Raw genomic sequence first — 21169 nt, forward strand, 5'->3', positions numbered from 1 at the left:
AAAAAAGAGGTAAAAAAAATGAAATGCCAGCTGGAGAATAGACATAACGAGTTTCCTTATTCAAATCCCGGAAATGGCGGGCACCACTTCCTCCGTCTCCTATCTCCTCCGTCTTCAACTTGTACCTTGTTCCATCCATTTCGCCGATGCACTACACGTGACCTATAACCAAATATAATTAAAATTAATTTAAAAGGGTAGTTTGGGAAACCATATTCCCTCCATAGAAATCCTCGCAGTTTCCCACTCATTTTCGTCGTGGCATCTTCGTGGATTCAATCAAAACCGTCCATCTCCTTCCCAATTCGAGATTGCAAAACCCTAGTTCCCTTAATTTTATAAACTTTCAAAACAAATCAGATACATCCCCTACAATACAAGAGAAGAATTCCTAGAGAGAGAGAGAGAGAGAGCAAAATATCCTATCGTTATCCTTAGCTTACCCTCTCTGCGTGCGCTTCTTATTGCCCGCAGCTTCCATTAGAATTATGATCCGCCGCCGGGTTGAATTCATGGAAAGGTTAAGGTCGCCGCTGGTTATGGAGTCTTTGGGTTACGTTAGCTGGGAGGAGGTGAAAAACGATAGAGGGAAGAGAGAAATCCTTTATTACCTGAAGAGGATGGATGGAGGATTAGATCTGGCCGTAATAGGGAAAGAGAAGAGCTTGAAACATATATCTTATCATTACGTTGTTAGGAATACATCGCCTTTGTTTTCTATGGTACCCTCCTCCAGGCCTAAGTCCAGAAGAGAGGTCATTGATTGGCTCAATTCCATTGTTTCAGGTACGACTGAGAAAAAAAGTCCTTGCTTTATTTTACTCTCAAAGCGAAGTTGACAATTTTTCTATTTCCCATCTTCAAAATTTTGAACCTCATGAGGTTCTAGGTTTTTGGGTTTTCTGTAGAACTTGTCTGACATATATGAACTATTTATGGTATGGAAGCAGGATTGATAGAATTCGGCTCCCTTCTCTCCTTCATTATGATTTCTGTATTTATGAGTCGATATGATATATGCCATTGTTCTATCAATTTGTTGCCAATTCAGACTATGACTTTTATTTTTCGTTATTGGGCAACTTTTTCTTTGCCAGCTCTTTCTTGCAGATCTGTGTCGATTACCTTTGTTGATGTGGAGAAAGAAACTCGCATCTGTGATTTTTTAGTTTGAAAAATGGTTTCTATCTCTTTCTCTCTCTGGTTCATTATAAGCCTCTTATGCATACTTTCAAGAACAAGACGGCAAAATTTGTTGGTTTATATGGCTCTTGTTTTGATAAGAAATCTGCGTGCTTGCCACAATAATTGCGAACCGTGGAATAAAAGTTTAGGCAAAAAACCGAACCTATAGAAATTATAGTGCGGGATCCTTGTGTATTATCGTCTTGATAAATCATGGGTGAATCTAGCTTCTTCGTCTCTCTTTTCCCTCTGTCTTTTTGTTGTTGGCTTCTGTACTGATATTTGAGCCGCTAAGATTCCTGTTCAATTTTTTTTTTTGAAACTGGAACTACAGTATATTGTTCAAGAAGTTGGGCACTAATTTTTCAATTGCACCAGAAAATATATTGATGCGGCCCCCATCGAAGTTGGATTTTTTCTTTTTGAATTTTTAAATCACTTAAAATTTGTAGTTTGTATTTTTTGTTTTTATTTAATTACATTTTACGCTTGGTTTTGCCACTTGGCTCCCCTCCTACCTTGTTTTGTGTCCTTTTTATATAATTCCATGTCTATGAACTGTGCCCTTGCCTTAAACATCATCTCGTATTTGTGGTGTGATGTTACTGCAAACTGACAATGATCTGGGATGCAGGAATAATTATTCAATTTTAAAGAGCTGGTTGACAGCGTCGGATCCTTGTGGCCTCAATATCTAGGTTAAGATCTTTCATGGAAATTTATTACGTTTACACAAGTGACTGAAATCTGTAGTGAAATTTGAATCTGTCCACTCTGATATTGATTCTTACTCCCCCCTATCTCAAAATACTTATGATTTGTTATTTCTTGCTTGATAATTGTAACTTGTTTTGTAATTTTTTGGGTTGTATATTGTATCTGCACATGAATTATTATTATTATTGTTCATATTATGTTCATCCATAATTTCTTGTTAGTTTCCTAAGCTGCTTTTTGTTTATTGAGAATTTCTTTATTTTACCAAATCACAATTTTAATTTTTACTTTTAATTTTTCTTCCAGATTCCTAAGCAGCATAATCATTTAGTTTTGATTTTACTTTTAATTTTTCTTCCAGATTCACTGTCTGAGTCATCACACCTTGCTGGTTCATTGTATAACAGTGATTCCTCTGAGTTAGATATTGGAAAATTTAAGGTATGGCTTGTCTTTGTTGATATGCTGCTCTTTGAAGGTCGCTGTCCTCGAATTTCCTGTTTAAGTGTGATATATGTTTCATTTATAAATTTTATTTTTTGATTTCAGGACACTCAACTACAGAAGCTCAGAGATCATACCAAAGAATTTTTATGGTTAGGATCTCCATGGACATGCAGGAAAAGACGAAAGCATTACCAGTCGTTTTCCCGTAATGGTGTTAAAATTTCGGTGAGTGCATTTTTCAAATCTCCTGTGTACCTAACTTGTTTTTTAGTCATTTGTCACTCATTGCAGTTGTGTTTGTTTCTTTTAAATGTTTCTGTAGGTATGCGACTTTGTACATGTCTTAGCTGAGGAGGATAAACGGCTTGTTGCATACTTGGAAGACATGTACGAGGACTCTAAAGGGAACAAGATGGTCTTGGTACGGTGGTTTCATAAAATTGATGAGGTTGGTATTGCTTTGCCTCACAAATTTATTGACAGAGAGATTTTCTTTTCTCTTTGTCTTCAAGATCTCAGCATCGAATGCATAGATGGAACAGCCTCTGTCCTCAGTCCCCTGCACTTTGAGAAGTTTCTAAAGGATGGGAGACATACAGTGTTGAATCCATTCGTCTGTTACAAGCTGTTTGAGAATGAAGAAGCGAGGCCCTTTGATATCACCCAAGTTAAAGGTTACTGGAAACAAGCAATACTTAGATTTATAAATATGGCTTCTCCTGAAATGGGTCAGGCAAATAATCAGCAGCTTGTTGATGGACTGAAACTAGAAGCCGATGTAAATGACGGGATCAGACCTAGGAAGAGGCATTGTCCGTCAAAAAATGTTGATAATCACATTGGCGATAAAGAGTCAATGGACAGAACAATGGTGGATATGCATAATGTGCAAGATATTTTAACTGAATTCAGAAGTGGTAGCGAAATATACAGTTCAGTTGGAGGAGATTTTGCTGCCCTTGTGCCAAGAACAGAGACAACGCAGAATCTTTCCGAGCATCTAAAAGTTGGTTTGGAAGTTGAAGTGCTTTCACAGGATAGTGGGATTAGAGGTTGTTGGTTTAGAGCTTTGATAATTAAGACATGCAAAAATAAGGTGAAAGTCAGATATCAAGATATTAAAGATGCAGATAACGAGTCCAACAATTTAGAGGTGTGTGTTGAGTATATATATTTATTTGTTGTTATATGGAAAAGAGATGTCAGCTGTAAATGACTTATTATATATGATATTTGCTTATTGTTGCAGGAATGGATTTTAGCTACCAGAATTGCAGTTCCTGACCAATTGAGAATACGGATTTCTGGAAGGGCTATGATCCGGCCTCACCAGAAGTCCAATAAAGGTCTAGTCTCTTGGGTTTTAGATGTTGGAGCTTCCGTTGATGTTTGGCGGAATGATGTTTGGCAGGAAGGCATTGTTGTTCAAAAAGAATCTGATGATAGATTTCATGTCTACTTTCCAGGTCAGGAAAAAATCTCTATACAGAAATTCTTATATTGTAGTAATCTTTCTTTCTTAGCTTCAGTTCTGATGGTTTGTGTCTATTGCAGGAGAAAAGCAAGATTCAGTCTTTTGCCGTGCACAACTAAGGCATTCCCAAGAATGGTTGGGGAATGGGTGGATACAGATCAGGGAAAGGCCTGATATTGTGGCCACTTTATCATCTTTCTTTCACCACAAGCAAGATGTCAAAACTGATTTAAACAAATCAGTTCAAACTGCTATAAATAATAGCAAGCAGTCCGAAAAAACTAAAGTGGGATCTAGTGATCGTTTGTCAGATTCCGGAAGTGGAAAGGGAAGCAATTTGGAGGTGGTTTGTGACATTTCAAAGGATGATACTCTTGCGCAGTTAAGGTGGAACTCATCAAAGAAGAGAAGGCGTAGTAGTGGGAGTGGTGGCCAGAGAATGCACCATAAAACTAGTGGCAGTAAGAGCTGGAAAGAAGTCATTGGATCCAGTGGGTGCGAAAGTTTACGGCTTCTGACGAATCTCAAAGTTGATCATGATAATTGCAAGTACATGGGGGATTCTTTATTTGGTTCTACTGCACAGCCTCTAACAAGCTTGGTTATGTCTAGGTGATGAGATTTCTTTTTGTTGGGGATAGGGTGTGTTGAATTCCAATCTTGGTTAAATTATTTGTAGTTTTTGCTTTCCAATGGTGTATATTGCGTGCACTTAGCTTTAGTTTGAATGCTAATTCAAAGATAACCAGTTAACATCCAAGCCTGCTCACAGACACTGTATAATCTATGCTCATCAGCTTCCTGTAATTTGTATATTCAGCAATAAAATTCAGCATCCGACTGCTTTCCTGCTCTTCATGTTCAAGCTATCAGCATTATTATTTATTGTTCCACTGTTATGAGTGATCTTTTGTATCTTCCATTTTATTTTCGCTTCAAGTAGCAGATGCTTGGTCTATTTTGTATGAGTGGATTTGTATCATTTGCAACATGGATCTTGTTTGATTATAGTTCCAGTTTTTGATGAGCATGAAACTTGTATACAACTATGCGGTGTTTTCCCACTATTAGCTGAATGTGAGTTGAAAAGCTGTTTATGCTTGAATCCTTTTCCATGTATTATGTATCCATTAACGTGTTGAGCGCATGATTGACATTCTTAGCAGTTTTGATATTGATGTTTTATAACTCTACAGTAAAATATTCTGTTCCAAATCTCAATCAACTGGGGGGAATGTACGGAAAACTACAGACCACTTGTTTGTTTTGGGTAATTTAGTTGTAGCGTCTAAGTAGCTAAAGAATCCAAATCAGTTTGCTAAAAACTTTTCTTTTTCTGTATCTGTTCAAGTTTGACAGTTACGGTGAAAACTGAAACTCATAATTTATGAGTCATAAATGATCTAGTTTAAACTAAAAGCTGAACTTAGGAGTAAAGTTTGATGTTTCAAGTAATCTATCTAGAATGATTGTGGAGGAGAAATTTCTGAAACAGGGGTAGGTGTGGGCCTCCTTGAGTGAAGAGGCATCTTTGAGAACTATGCATAAAAGGACCTTTTTAGGCTTTTTAATACTTCAACATGTTCCTATTCATACTGTTGAAAATGTTTTATCTTCATTCTCTTTTTTCCAACATCTCAAAAAGATGAGCTCGCTCTATCAGTACATCAGAAGCCGTTCTTAGATCTTTTTCTGTGTTTCTTTCTCGGTCTTTCTCTTTCTTTCTTCAAGATGAGATTTTAACTTCTTACCTACCTTGTATATATGAATATCTTTCTTGTTTAAGCTTACATAATAATAGCAGAAGATATATGGCTCTTAATGATTGGCCGAAGAAGGAGACATTAAGAATTGGATTGAAGAAGGAAAAGGGCATGCTTCTTCCTGGGAGCCTTGCCTATGTCGAATGTTTATCAATGCCTCTTGTTCGTAAACTGCCTCCTTCCTTGTAAGTTATTTTTTTAGTTTTAATGTAATGTTGAACTTTAATGGATGATTTGTGTTGTGGATGTTGTTTGCTGGAAGCAGGTTCAGGAAGTTGTTCTCTCAGCAGATATTCGATGCACTGAATGTCAAAAGAGAGTAGCTGAAATCATGTCAAGGATGAACAGTAAGCAAGCAAACACACCTTATTATTATTATTATATTCTAACGGTTAGTTAATTTTGATAGTTGAATTGGTCTAAAATAGCAACTTTTAGGTAGGGCAGAATGGAAAAAAGTGGACCATTCTTTTTTCTCATATAAAGTAGGTTGCTGGTTTTGTCTTGTTACCTCTATTTTTGTCTTTATTTTATTTTAGCTGGATGCCCTCAATTGCATGTAAATCTTCTAGCTTCCGCTTAAAATTCTGTAAATTCTTTTTGCTATACTTTTTTTTTTTACATTTCCAGATATGAACATGATAAATAATTGATATTGTGTTGAGAAAAGTAAAAAAAATGGGGAAAAAGAAGCTGATATTACATTCACATGGTCATTAATTCTTGATGTTAAGTCAAATTTTAGAGTGGAAAAGTGGGCAAGTTATTGGCAGCCTTTAGTTTCTTTCCCTTACTGTATTGTTGTTTTTAATGGCGGATTATTCAAGTATAGAGCATCTCCCATTTTCTTTAGTGTCTTTTTGCTAAAATTGGTCCCCCATTGATTGCTGAAATATCTGCAAGTTGGAGTGGGCTTGCTTGGCATGATATTCTAAAAGTTTTGCTTATGAATTTATACTGAACGAACATATTTTATTTTGGCAGATACAGAATCTGTTTTGATTAATGTGTTGGAGAAGAACGTGACGCTTACGTGTAGATATGAACCCAGAAAGCAGGTTGTTGCTGTATACAGAAATCCTCTTCGAAAACTAGCTTTGATCAAACGGATTTTTCGGTCCACCTGTAACTGATTACATATTAAGAATGTCCAAACATGCCATATAGTTCTATTTTCAAAAGAGCTTTTCAGGTCGTATTGATTTTGTAAGTAATTTTTGTATAAAATTGAGGAATAAGAGTTGAGAAAGAATATGAGAATTTGTTGGACTAATATTCTTTTGTTATTATAAAATTATGGAATAGAAAGTTGTTTTTGTTGAGTGGTTAAACTGCAAAAATCAATCTCACCTCTCTCTGAAGTCTTTGTCAGGGTAAGTAAATGGTTAGATGGCTTAAATGTTGTCTAATACAACCTTCAAAGACAAGAAAACTAAGCTTCAATTATTTGGCATGAAAGTTAAACCAAAGCAACCTGTGGCTACAAAACCAAACCCCAATTTTGAAGCCTAAAAGAAGAATCAGATTCCAAAATCAAAGTGAAGAATTTCCAAAGAAGAAACAACAGTTGTCTATGATTCTTCAATTTCCCAGCATAAAAAGGTTCCCTTTTTCATTAGCAACCAATCATTGATCTGATTGTAATGTCAGTTCGCGAATTCATGCCGGCAAAGGCAAGTACAAAGAGCATCTTCAAGAATTTCATTTTCTGTTAAAATCATAGCATTGGAGATTTATTCATAGTTATGATCTTGAACCAGTGCAGGCATGTTGCATGGTGATGAGAATAAACCTGGACTGCAACGCTTGCTGCAGGAAAGCAAGGAGGATTATTCTGAGCATGAAAGGTACAAATATCTGATTTATTAATGAAGAGATATATGTATTTGTCATTTGGAGTAATATTAAAAGGTGTTTGTTTGATAGTGTAGAGATAGAAACACACATGATTTCAAAGCAAGAGTGCAGGGTTGTGGTTTGCGGTAGATTTACAGCAGCAGATGTTGCAATTAAACTCAGAAAGAAGATGAAGCGCAGGGTTGAAATTCTAGAAATTCAGGATTTTACTGATGGTAGTATTGGTGACACACACACATGAAATTTCACACACAAACACATACTGACTATACATGTATTGAAAATTCTTAGTTTTACAGGTTGGTTTTGTTTCTCTCTTTCTTTCTTTTATTTAAAGTGAATGTTTCCTCTATTTATTCTACAAACTTAGCTGCACTGCACTATATAGATTGTATTTGAGGAATGCCAATTGCTTCTCATGTAAATGTCACACATTCTTCCTTCAACATTGTTTTCTAAATAATAACACATTCAATTCACATTCCAGATTATGTAAATTTTATTGGGTAATTGATTAAGAGAAAAATCATAATATTGAAAATGTAGAAATTTGGAATGTATATGTATCATTTGTTTGAGTTTGCAGCTATGATAATAAGTAATACTGTTAATTGATACATTTGTAAAATTTCAAAATTTAGTTGAATAAGGCGGAACTACCAAAGATCAGGGAGGGTCCGCTAATGCTTCGGCCAGCTGGGAAATTCCGGAGAGGTATGGTTCGGCTTGCTGTGTGATGGGAAAAATCGATCGTCAACAGAAATGACAATAATGCGATATTTGCCTTCTTTGTCAATCCTTTTCCACTTGAATGGAACTCTGAAGAAAACTAATAAATAGAGTAATAGTGGCTAAATTACAAACGTGCTACCATTTCACATCTTAATGTGACAATTGAAGGTTGTATATCAAAATGTGAAATTGTGCAAAGATTGTGCACTATGCAGTTTGTAACTTTGGTAACTTTTTTGGCATGTTAAGGGCCAAAATGGCACCATTTTGGCCTGTTAAGGTCCTTTTACGTTCCAAAGCCTAAGAATTTCCCAACAACTTATCTTTATGGATGAATTTTCTTTGACTGAATTTACGGCCAAATATCCATAGTTTGGTCAACTAGAGGTTATGCTTCCCAGTGAGGACCAAGTGATCAACCAGGCTTTTAAGGGTCATCTGGATTTTTATAAGATGTTTTTTAAACAAGGAACTCCGCCTGTGAGGGTCACTTGGTGGCATTTACAGTCGGTCTCAAGCTCGGACAAAGGAGGAGGGTTGCGGTAGGTTTGTGGCGGCCAACGTAAAACTTAGCCACATCTTATGACATGAACTAGAATATGAATATCGTGGGGGCGTTCCCTACTCAGCGACGCACTGCACTTCCTAGACCCGGGTGTAGTGAAAATGTACAAGGGATGCTAGGTCGTCTCCCCGAAGCGGCGCGCCACCCCAGGACCCGGGGGTGGTATCAAATATGCAAGGGTTGCGGGTAAATAAGCTATCCAGGGTAACGGTAATGGTAGGGGTAGGGGTAGTAGGTTACGGTTTGGGACATGGAACATAGGCTCTTTGATAGGAAGATTAGTTGAATTGTAGATGTTATGAAGAGGAGGAGAATAAATATAATGTGCCTACAAGAAATTAAGTGGGTTGGAGCTAAGGCTAGAGAGATAGCTCATTGGGGTTATAAGCTTTGGTACTCAGGAAAGGATAAGGGTAGAAATGGAATAGGTATTCTTATTGATCGGGAGTATAATGATGATGTAGTAGCGGTGTCTAGAAAGAGCGATATAATTATGAGTATTAAGCTCGTGATAGGGGATGAGGTTGTGAATGTTATAAGTGCATATGCGCCACAAATAGGATTAGATGTCTCTATAAGACAAGCTTTTTGGAGGACTTGGAAGAAGTGGTGCAACAGGTTCCTAGGGATGAAAATATGGTACTGGGTGGTGATCTCAATGGACATGTGGGTTCTAGGCGAGATGAGTTTGAGAGTGTTCATGGAGGGCATGGTTTTGGAGATAAAAATGAAGCAGGAAATGATATTTTGGAATTCGCATCAGCCTATGACTTGAGTATCATGAACACATGGTTTATGAAAAGAACATCCCACTTAGTGACTTATCGGAGTGACGGTAATGCGAGCCAAATCGACTTCTTCCTAGTAACGAGTGCTTGGAGGAAGAGTTATATTGACTGTAAGGTGATCCCTGGTGAGAGTACGACAACCCAACATAGAGTAGTAGTGCTTGATTTTCGAAGTAGGAGATGTATAAGAAAACGAACACCACAAGTGGAGACTAAGATTAAGTGGTGGAAACTATGAGGGGAGAATCAACAAAAACTTATGGATGAGATGACCAAAAAAGATATTTGGACTTATAATATGGATCTAGATATAGATTCGATATGGACTAAGATGGAGCATAGTATAAGGGAAGTAGCGAAGGAAGTTCTAGGGGAGTCTAAAGGTAGCATGCCACCGGGTACATCTTGGTGGACAGAAGAAGTACGACAAGCAGTAAAGAGTAGCGAGAATCCTATAAAATATTGAGGAAATGCAGGAGCGATGAGAACTACAGAAAGTACAAAGAGGCTAAAAGAGAAGTAAAGAAGGTCATACGAGAGGCTAAAGCAAAGGTGAATCCGGATCTATATACAAGGTTGGATACGAAGGAAGAGGAAAGAGACATATATAGAATTGCTCGGATGAGAGATAGAAAGATGCGAGATCTCGGAAAAATTAAATGTGTGAAGAATGTGGACCAAAAAGTCCTAGTTGGAGATAAGGATATCAAAGAACGATAGAGGTTCTATTTTGCAATGTTATCAGGCTCGGACCGGACCGACCGGTTTGACCGATCGAACCGGAAACCGATAAGGAAACCGGTCCGAACCTTACTAGTTTATTGAATGATAAACAAACCGGAGAGATCCGGGAATAAACCGGGACCCGACGGTTCGGCCGGTGTGACCCCGTTATCTAACATTCAGGCTGAAAAAATTAGAAAGGCTGAAAAAATGGTGGGCTTATAAATAAAGCCCAAAGATTTATAACCTTTTACCAAATGCCTCTAGTATTCCCTTCCATATGAGTGTTCTATTTATAACCCACCAACTCAATGTTTAGTCTTTGAACTTCCGATGTGGGATATACTTCTTTTCTTAAAAAAAACTGAGATTTTTTTATTTTTTTATAATGAAAGTCCACTCACGGATTGTTTAAATGTATATGGCTGGATTTTTTTTTTCTGGATTTGAAAACTTAATTGTTTATATTGGTTGGACTTGGTTCAAGTTAAGGGATCTTATATTAATTTATATTTATTTATTTTTATTTTCTTCCAAATTATTTGGAGTCGTCATTTTGAGCATCAATTTCTCATTCATTACTTGTCCGTTTTGAGTTTATAATATATTTTTAAAAAGATCTCATGATATAGAATATGCTGACATATTTTAATTTATCTTGAATTTAATTTATTCGTTATATATTTAAGACTCAAATTAACAAAAAAAATAACAAACCAAAAGTTGTTTATAATTTATTTTGGATATATATAATGTATAAAAATAATTTTAAAATAATTATATATATTTAATATATATAAATATTATTTATTTATTTATTTATTTATTATATCATCCGGTTCGACCAATTCGAGCCATCCGATTCGACCAAGTGACCCATGACCCAGTTACCAATCCGGTTTGATGTCCGGTCCGGTTCTGATAACATTGCTATTTTGATGACTTATTTAATGGAGATCGCGGACAAGATGTTAGAGATATAAGTATCCCTCACGATATGATAAATCGTGACTGCATGCGGAGAATTCAAAAGGGCGAAGTCAAAATGGCATTAAATAAAATGAGACTGAAGAAAGCAGTAGGACGTGATGGCATCCGTATTGAGATTTGGAGATGTTTGGGAGAGAGAGGAATCGAATGGTTGACGACGTTCTTCAACAAAATTTGGAGACACAATAAAATGCCATCAGAATGGAGAAAAAGTATCCTAATCCCTTTATATAAGAACAAAGGTGAAGTCCAAGATTGTGCCAACTATCGAGGAATCAAATTAACGAGTCACACTATGAAACTTTGGGAGCGAGTGATCGAACAAAGGCTAAGGAGGACAGTGAAGATCTCGGAAAACCAGTTTGGCTTTATGCTGGGAAGATCAACTATGGAAGCCATCCATCTAATGAGACAATTAATGGAGCACTATCGAAATAAGAAGAAAGATTTGCATATGGTTTTCATTGACTTAGAGAAGACATATAATAAGGTACCAAGGGAAGTACTTTGGTGGGCCTTAATAAGGAAAGGCATTTCGCAGAAATATATTGACATCATAAAGGACATGTATGAGGGAGCATGCACGAGTGTACATACCAGTGTTGGGAAGACTGAAGAGTTCCCTATTATGATTGGAGTGCATCAAGGTTCTGCACTAAGCCCATTTCTTTTTGCCATCGTTATGGATGAAATAACGAGTTCACTTCAAGATGGTATACCATGGTGCATGTTGTTTGCAGATGATATTGTGTTGGTTGATGAGACAAAAAAAAGGTGTGGAGAGGAAGTTGGAACTATGGAGACAAACTTTAGAATCTAGAGGCTTTAAGTTGAGCCGAAGTAAGGCAGAATATTTGGAGTGTAAGTTTAGCAACGATAGGAGTAGGGAGGCATGGACAATCACCCTAGATGGGAGAGTTGTTCAGGCCTTAGAGTGCTTCTAGTATTTAGGATCTATTATCCAAACGGATGGAGAAGTAGATGGGGATGTTGCTCATAGGATTAAATCTGGTTGGGCGAAGTGGAAGAGTGCTACGGGTTTCCTTTGTGACCCCAGCATGCCTAATAGATTGAAGGGAAAATTCTACCGCACGGCAATCAGACCAGCATTGTTATACGGTACGTTGTGTTAGGTAGTGAAACACTATCACATTCATAAGATGTCGGTGAGGATAGGGTGAGTAATGAAATAATTAGGACAAAAGTAGGGGTTACATCTATTGATAATAAATTGAGGGAAAACCGACTAAGGTGGTTTGGCTATGTAAGACGAAGAGCGCTTGATGCGCCAGTTAGGAGGATTGAAGAGTGGCAAAGGGATGTAGTGGTGAGGGGTAGGGGTAGACCTAAGCAAACTTGGACGAGGGTGATCGAGAGTGATATGAGTTTATTAGGGATTGAGGAGAATATGGTAGTAGATAGGACATAGTGGAGGGAGAGAATTTGTGTCGCGGACACGACTTGATTACACGATTTCATATGATGGTTCATGTTAGCCGATCCTGAATCATTTCGGGACTAAGGCGTTGTTGTTATTGTTGTTTTTGAAACAAGGGGTTAGGCTTCCCTTCTCCTATAGTGTTGTGAACTTTTTAAATAAGTTTGACATTTTTTCTGCTTAAATCTCACTTAACGGATGACTCAACCTTCTCTTCATAGTTAAAGTATGTGATAATCTAAACGTCGTTATTGAAGGAAAATAGACAAATGTAGGTGCAACGGAAATATAATATTTTTTTTATATATTTCCCTTTTTTCTAAGATTCGTTAATCGTTATTTCAAATTAAAAGGTATTAAACATGTGCACCTTTTGTGAAGATCTATCTACTGTTGCAAACGAAGTGCCCATGAAGAAATCAAACATCTTTCACAAACACAAATAAACAAAAGAAAAACGTTATCAAACAATGAATAACAATCTAAATTGATTGCCTCTAAAGGAATCAACAAGTGATCAAAGAGAGAGTAAATGAGAAAGATAATTTTTCTAGTGGAAGTCGGAAGAATATTTTCTTCTATGAGTTATGTGTTGGCTGAACTCCTTAGGTAGTGGGTGTTTATATTGTTTCAATTTCCTAACCCTTAGCCTGATTAGATTAAAACAATTAATTAGAATCTCAATCTGAATAGGTTTACTAAATAAATAAATAAAATTGCTAATATAATCTATATCTAATATAAATATAATTAATAATTCCAGATTAAAATATGATGTCCCAGCTATATTGTCCCCTTTCCTGTCCCCCATTTATTTCATGACATTTGTCCAATTTAATCCTAATAAGCTTAACACCCTAAACATATGTTTAACTGTATTGATTTTATAAAACATTTGTTTAACTTTAATTAAATCTAATAAATCTCCAACTCTTGTTAACTTGATCATCAGACGGATTAAGGATATCAAACATGTTCTTCCTCTTCCAATCAATTAGGATTTCTTTCAATTTTCTCCTCCTGATCGATTTCTTCCCGTATTTGCCATTAATATCCCAGGTCCTATATGTTTCAACTTGAAGTTTTCATCTGCAAACTTCAAGTCATAGATTGATTCTCCTCTAGTCCCAATGAAATCTCCACCATTCAGAATTATTCGGTTGAAAGCTGAACACTTATAGCGTGGAGGCTTTCATGATCTTCTAATCTTTTTATCACCAGTACAGATAACACGGAAATTGCATGATCTTCTAATCTCTTCCTCTCCAGTGCTTAATTAACTTCTCTGTAAACCTAGTTCTAAGCATTAAGATATATGGACTAAATTATTTTTCTTGTCTTAATATCCCCATTGTAATACCAATCTCTCCATTCTTTTTCCCTTGAACAAAGTACAAGAAACAACAGGTTAAAATTAGTAGATTTAAATTCACATAAAGCCCAAATTTTTTTAAAAAAAAATCAAATTTAATAGAGATTGATTATCCTGAAGGGAAAGAAATTAGAAGAGAATAAAAGATGACGAGAATAAATAGGAAGAGAAAGATTAGAAAAGAATATTGAAAGACATATATGAGTGAGGAGAGACATTTTTGTTGATAAAAGTTAACCAACGTTGGGATTAGAATAACTAAATGTTAGAAACGTTAAATTGAGTTTAAGTGCTTATTAGGATTAAATTAGACACATGTTATGAAATAAATGGGAGACAGGTAAGGGGGCACTATAGCTGGGACAACAGATTTTAATCCAAAAATCCATATCCTAATCCCACTAGAATATTTATTTATGTTAGGATAATAATTTAATTAGATATATAATTATATTATACTTACTAATTAATATTAGGAACATTATCATTATATATATATATATATATATATATATATATATATATATATATATTCATATAATTAATAATTCACAATTCTAATCAAGTCTCATGTGTGACCCATGTATGCAGTTATTGGAATTATTTATTTTTTTTTTTAAAATTTGCGCAGTGCGCTTACATTAAAGAAGAAAGAAAAATCCCCACTAGACCCGGATGTGATTCGAACCCATGACCTCCCAAGGCATAGGTAAGCTCTCAACCACTAGGCTAAGAGCTTCATCACTATTGGAATTAATTTAAACAAATTAACATCAACGAAATGTATAGTGGAATGAGTGCGCAGACTGTTACTAGCAGAACCGTAAACATTCCCCCATAGCGATAAGAAGTCGGGTTGATATTGATTTTTACCTTTCCATAGCTATATCCTTAAACGAATATGTAACTATGGAATATGTCAAGTTACATATAATGAGATGTTTGTTTTACTTGTCCAGGTAGAATTAACTTCGAATGGATACGTTAAGTGAAATCTCCATTTCTACTCTTAACCCTATCATCTTGCAAAAGATTTCAAGTTAATTCTCCACAAGAGGCCATGGATATATATCTCATTTACCAGGAGTGACGAATGCTTATCCTGCAATTAATTTATATGATACCCAACGCTTGCTCGGACACACCCCAGGAACCCTCCTATTATCGATCGTGTTTAACAGAGTCAAAACATCACACTCCATAATCACTAATTAATGTTTGTTTAAGTCTAAGGATTACTCATACCTACTAATACATTTGAGACGAAAACGGGTGACACTACATAAATCCATCCATCCTGTTATCTCAAGTTGGGTCTCCAATCCTAGTGAACTCCTTTACCTGATCCATGCAACTGCCTATATATCTGAATTTCTAAAGCTTGTGAGATCAGCTCTCTGTTCACAACAGAAAACATTGTTACATGCAAGTCTCAACAACATTATGTTAATCCCTAAACATATTACTTGACTTGGGGCATCTTTAAGTTTATTGGCTTATTATAAAATATAGTCTCACTTCATGCTTGTATGAACACTTTATGATTACTTAAATAAACTTGAGATTTTCTTTTATTTAACTTTGTTTAGTTGTGATAAAATATCTGAAGGAAATTAGGGCTAAGGTATAGCAGCGGAAATATAAAAATTTTAGCCTATTTCCTTTTAACCATAGGATCCGTTAATCGTTATTTCATATAAAGAGGGATAAGAAGGAATACCTTTCGATGAACAATCTACCGTTGTTAAAGAAGCGCCCACAATTCTTCTCCGAGGTTCCAACCGCAAAGTAGAATATGGTGAGGTTAAGATAAAATCAACCCTTATGAGATGCAACCCAAATTAGATTGCCTCTAATTAACCAACACAAGATCAAGGAGAAAGAGGGACGAATAAGATTAATCAATCGATGGAATGCCGTATGAATTCTTGTCCACGAACTAGGGGATGGGAATTCTTTTTCTCTCTCTAATTAGCAATTTCGAAAATCACTATAAGGGGGAGGGATAGGCTTAGTCGAAATTCCTATAGGGAGGGGGTATATATAGTTGCTTGTATCTAAACCCTAGTTAAATAGGAATAGGTTACTTAATAGGAATCCAATTCGGAATAGGATTCCTAATTATTATCTCACTATATATCTAATATATTTAGGATAATAATAAATAACCTAATTGGATAATAATAGGAGTATATTAATCTAATTAAAACTCCTAATTTAATTATCTCTTAATTAATTTAATTCATAATCCTAATCAAATTAGGATTAATGGAATAAAATTAATTCCTTATTTCTATATATAAATTTCGGCCCCCTCCATATATTTGGGCCTTACTGGGCTCAATTGGGCTTCCATCTATTAATCATATCCATCTCTCTTTTGGTTCCAAGTCTTATGTGTGATCCATTAGGTCCTTACTACTTCTGGACGTATGCAACTATTAAATTAATTTCTTCAAGAATTATATTTAATCCTTGCATAACGGAATGATGTACTGAGTATATTATAGGCAAGTCTGTAATCATTCCCCCAGAGTCCGTTAAGAAGACAGGTTGATTCTGTCGTTAACCCTTCCGTATTAGTTACGGTATAATACGATCCTTTATCAACTACATCCTTGAACTGAATCTTATGACTATGGGTAATGTCAAGTCACATATAGCGAGACGTTCGTTTTACTTGTTCTTGGACGAGTCAACTCAAAAAGATAGGTTAAGTGAAATCTGTATTTCTACTCTTAAGCTATCACCTTGCAAGGGTTTAGAGTCGAGTCTTCCACAAGCGATCCTTGGATGTATCTCCCATTAATCGGGAGTGATAAATGCTCAATCCAATGTATAACTACCCTAAAATTACTTCCCGTGACACCCAACCTTTGCAGTTCACACCCCAGAGTCATCTCTGTTAAGGATCGTGGGACCGCAAGATCAAAGTCTCACATTCAGTAATTCAGGATGACCAATTAACATTCTTTTGAGTCTGAGGATTAGTTATACCTAGTAATACCAATGAGATGAACAGTTGACAAGGATGAATCTACCCATCCTGTTATCTCAAGTCGGATCCCCAATCCTAATGAACAACGTTTCACCGGATCTATGTAACTGTCCAGATATCTATATATATGAAGCTTGTGAGATCAGCTTTCTGTCGGACAGAAGACATTGTTACATACAAGTCTCAACTGTGATATATCAATCCTAAACATATCACTTGACTTGGGGTGGTTTTAAGTTTATTAGTTTATTATAAAGTTTTGTCTCACTTCATGCTTGTATGAACACTTTATAATCACTTTAAACAAACTTACGGATTTCCTTTTATTAGACTTTATTTAGTGCTTAAAAGGGATTGCCTTTATATAGTTATAAAACATATATCTCATTAAAACAAATGATATAAAGAACAATTCATTTTCAGATCTCCTTCTCCGTACACTAGGAACATATCTTTAGTCCTTCTCAAGTACTTAAGAATGTTTTTGACGACAATCCAATGCTCGTCTCCCGGATTCCCTTGGTAACGACTCGTTACAGATAACACGAACGCTACGTCAGGTCTAGTGCATAGCATAGTATACATAATCGAACCGATCGCGCTGGCGTACGGGACTACAGCCATGCGTCGTTTGTCATCATCAGTTTTAGGACATTGATGATTGTTTAACTTTACTCCATGTACCATGGGTAAGTTACCTCGTTTCGATTCAAGCATGCTAAACCGATTTAGCACATTTTCAATGTATGTAGCCTGTGAAAGACCAAGCAGTCTACGCGATCTATCTCTGTAGATCTTTATACCAAGTATATAGGCTGCTTCACCAAGGTCTTTCATTGAGAAGTTACTGGATAACCATATTTTCACCGATTGTAATAGAGCAATGTCATTTCCCATTAACAGTATATCATCCACATATAGTATGAGAAATGCTATAGAGCTCCCACTTGCTTTCTTGTAAATGCAAGCTTCTTCGCAATTTTGTTCGAAACCAAATTGTTTTATGGTTTCGTCAAAACGCTTGTTCCAGCTTCTAGATGCTTGCTTGAGTCCATAAATGGATCTCTGAAGTTTGCAAACTTTATTTGCATCCTTTGATATGAAACCTTCAGGCTGCATCATGTATACATCCTCAAGCAGATTTCCATTTAGGAAAGCTGTTTTCACATCCATTTGCCAAATCTCATAATCAAAATGAGCGGCAATTGCAAGCATGATTCTGATTGATTTGGACATAGCAACAGGAGAGAAGGTTTCGTCATAATCAACACCTTGTTTCTGACGATATCCCTTCGCTACTAACCTAGCCTTGTAGGTGCTAACCTTTCCATCCATGTCAGTCTTCTTTTTGAAGATCCACCTGCACCCAATGGGTTTTATCCCTTCGGGTGGATCAACCAAAGTCCAAACTTGGTTAGTATACATGGAATCCATTTCAGAATCCATGGCCTCAAGCCATGCTTTAGAATCTGGACTAGTAAGAGCCTCTTCGTAGTTTTCGGGTTCGTCGTTTAACACGGGAACCTCGTCATCATCTCCCACTAGAAAACCATATCTAACTGGGAGTTCACGAACTCTTCGTGATCTACGAATAGGTGCCACTGGAGTCTCATCTAATGGGACTTCTTCGGGTACCTCAACCGCTTCTGTTGTTTCAGTCGTTGTTTCTTCCTCTTGAACTTCGTCGAGTTCAATCACGCTTCCCTTTTGTGTTTCTTCGAGAAACTCTTTCTCTAAGAAGGTTGCGTGTTTGGATACTATTACTTTCTGATCATCTGGATGATAGAAGTAATACCATGTGGTTTCCCTGGGATATCCAATGAAGAAACATTTATCAGATTTAGAATCTAATTTGTCGGACGCAACGCGTTTGACATATGCTGAACAACCCCATACTCTCATGAATGAGAACACGGGTTTCTTACCAACGAACAATTCATATGGTGTGGAAACAGCGGATTTAGTTGGTACTCGGTTCAGGGTGAAGAGGGCAGTTTCTAAGGCATAGCCCCAGAACGTCTTTGGAAGTAAGGCCATGCTCATCATGGATCGTACCATATCTAATAGGGTACGGTTTCTCCTCTCGGATACACCATTGTGTTGTGGTGTATAGGGAGGTGTCCATTGTGAGCATATCCCACATTCAGTTAGATAATTCAGAAAATCATCAGAAAGATATTCGCCACCTCGATCAGATTGAAGTGTTTTTATTTTCTTTCCTAATTGATTTTCCACTTCATTCTTGAAGCATTTGAACTTGTCAAAGGCTTCTGATTTGTGCCTCATCAAGTAGATATAACCATAGCGAGTATGATCATCTATGAAGCTAATGAAGTATCTGAATCCTCCTCTTGCTTGGACTGACATAGGACCACATACATCTGAATGAATGAGTCCTAGAGTGTCTGATACACGCTCACCTTTATTGCTAAAGGGTGTCTTTATCATTTTACCTTTTAAACATGATTCGCATGTTTCCAATGATTCAGAATCGATTGGATCTATAAGCCCATCTGAATGTAGCTTTAGCATGCGTCTCTTGTTTATATGGCCTAAACGACAATGCCACAAGTAAGTTGAATTATCTATCTTATGTCTTTTGGTATCAATTGCAAAAACAGGAGTTTTATCATCTAACACATAAATCCCATTTTGTGATATTCCTGAAAAATAAAAGATCGAATCTTTATAAAAATTGCAACTATTGTTCTTTATTGAAATATGAAAACCGTCGTCAACGAGACGGCTAATAGAAATAATGTTACGAGACATCTCAGGAACGTATAAACAATTCCTTAATTCTATTACAAGCCCAGAGGGCAAAAGTAAAACATAATCTCCAATTGCGAGGGCGGCAACTCTTGCTCCATTTCCCACTCGCAAGTTTATGCTTCCTTTCTTTAGTTCCTTAGTCTGTTTTAGCTCCTGCATATTTGTACAAATATGAGATCCACATCCGGTATCAAGTACCCAAGATTCAGACAATGAAACCGTATTTATTTCAATATAGAACATACCAGATGTAGAAGCACCACCTTTTCCCTTCTTGAGGGTGGCTAGATACTCCTTGCAGTTTCTCTTCCAATGTCCGTCTTTACCACAGAAGTGGCATTCTCCTTTGGGTTTCTTCACTTCCTTTCCCTTGGACACATCTCTCTTACCTTTCTTGGGATGTTTAGGATTGGGAAAATTCCATTTCCTTTTCTTCGATCCCTCGATTACAAGAGCCGGTATGGCCTTTTCTTTCTTCATATTGGGCTCAACTGATTTGAGCATGTTTGCAAGCTCTTCAAGAGAGGTTTGCAAGTCATTCATTTGGTAGTTCATGATGAACTGTGAATAACTCTCTGGGAGGGACTGAAGAACCAAGTCGGTACTTAATTCGTTGTCCATCACAAATCCAATACTAGAAAGTTTGGTAATATAGCCTATCATCTTGACACAATGTGTCATGACAGATGTGCCCTCTTGCATCCTGCAACGATATAACAATTTTGATATCTCGTAGCATTCGCACCTGGTTTGTTTCCCAAACAATTCCTTTAGGTGCATGATGATGGAATAGGCATTCATCTCCTCATGTTGCCTTTGTAATTCCGATATCATCGATGCAAGTATGATGCAAGCGGCATGATCATCATCAGCCTTGTGCTTCTGATAAGCATCAATTTCCTCGATGGGAGCATCATCTTCAGGGACAGGGGGTATCGATGTATCAAGTACATACCCAATTTTCTCGAACTTCAAAACAATTTTGAGGTTACGAAACCAGTCGGTGAAGTTTGAACCATTCAATTTGTTATCGGTAAGAATGTTTTGCAGATTGGTTTTAGTCATGATTTTAAGAGTGTGTGTTTAAACAAAACCTGAGAGTGAGAAAGAGTAAACGTATGTCATTCATTTGCTTTAAAGTATAACAATCTAAAATTATAGGCCTTTTAATTTATTTCAGATTGCTCCCACTATTTTGCCAAATTAATAACCCTCCGTATTAATTCGAAGAATTTCACAAATCCTTTAGTGAGCTAGGATCCTAACTCCTGAGATTTCGCCTTGAGTTTGCTCAACAAGCTAGTCTCATTTGTTAGGTAGATTCATGTAATCAATCACATCTTGAATG

General features: G+C 36.5%; 2 protein-coding genes across 5 annotated transcripts; both read left to right on the forward strand.

Annotated features, from left to right (window-relative positions):
• Positions 1-287: 287 nt before the first annotated feature.
• LOC136234847 (uncharacterized) lies at positions 288-4681 on the forward strand. Its single transcript, XM_066024338.1, has 6 exons — positions 288-786; positions 2264-2343; positions 2452-2574; positions 2672-3502; positions 3599-3815; positions 3904-4681. The coding sequence occupies exons 1-6, from the start codon at positions 489-491 to the stop codon at positions 4437-4439; spliced, it is 2085 nt and encodes a 694-aa protein (XP_065880410.1). The 5' UTR covers positions 288-488; the 3' UTR covers positions 4440-4681.
• Positions 4682-5362: 681 nt separating this feature from the next.
• On the forward strand, positions 5363-8088 carry LOC136206451 (uncharacterized). 4 transcript variants are annotated; one of them, XM_065997543.1, is made up of 5 exons: positions 5363-5748; positions 5852-5933; positions 6571-7259; positions 7352-7433; positions 7513-7649. In XM_065997543.1, the coding sequence occupies exons 1-3, from the start codon at positions 5635-5637 to the stop codon at positions 6717-6719; spliced, it is 345 nt and encodes a 114-aa protein (XP_065853615.1). In that variant the 5' UTR covers positions 5363-5634; the 3' UTR covers positions 6720-7259; positions 7352-7433; positions 7513-7649. The 4 variants fall into 4 exon arrangements, with proteins under 4 accessions (XP_065853615.1, XP_065853688.1, XP_065853839.1 ...); XM_065997616.1 differs by having other exon boundaries at positions 7518-7574; XM_065997767.1 differs by having other exon boundaries at positions 5368-5771; positions 7518-8088.
• The last annotated feature ends 13081 nt before the right edge of the window (positions 8089-21169 follow it).

The sequence above is a fragment of the Euphorbia lathyris genome, chromosome 1 (assembly GCF_963576675.1).
Source record: "Euphorbia lathyris chromosome 1, ddEupLath1.1, whole genome shotgun sequence".
NCBI lineage: Eukaryota > Viridiplantae > Streptophyta > Magnoliopsida > Malpighiales > Euphorbiaceae > Euphorbia > Euphorbia lathyris.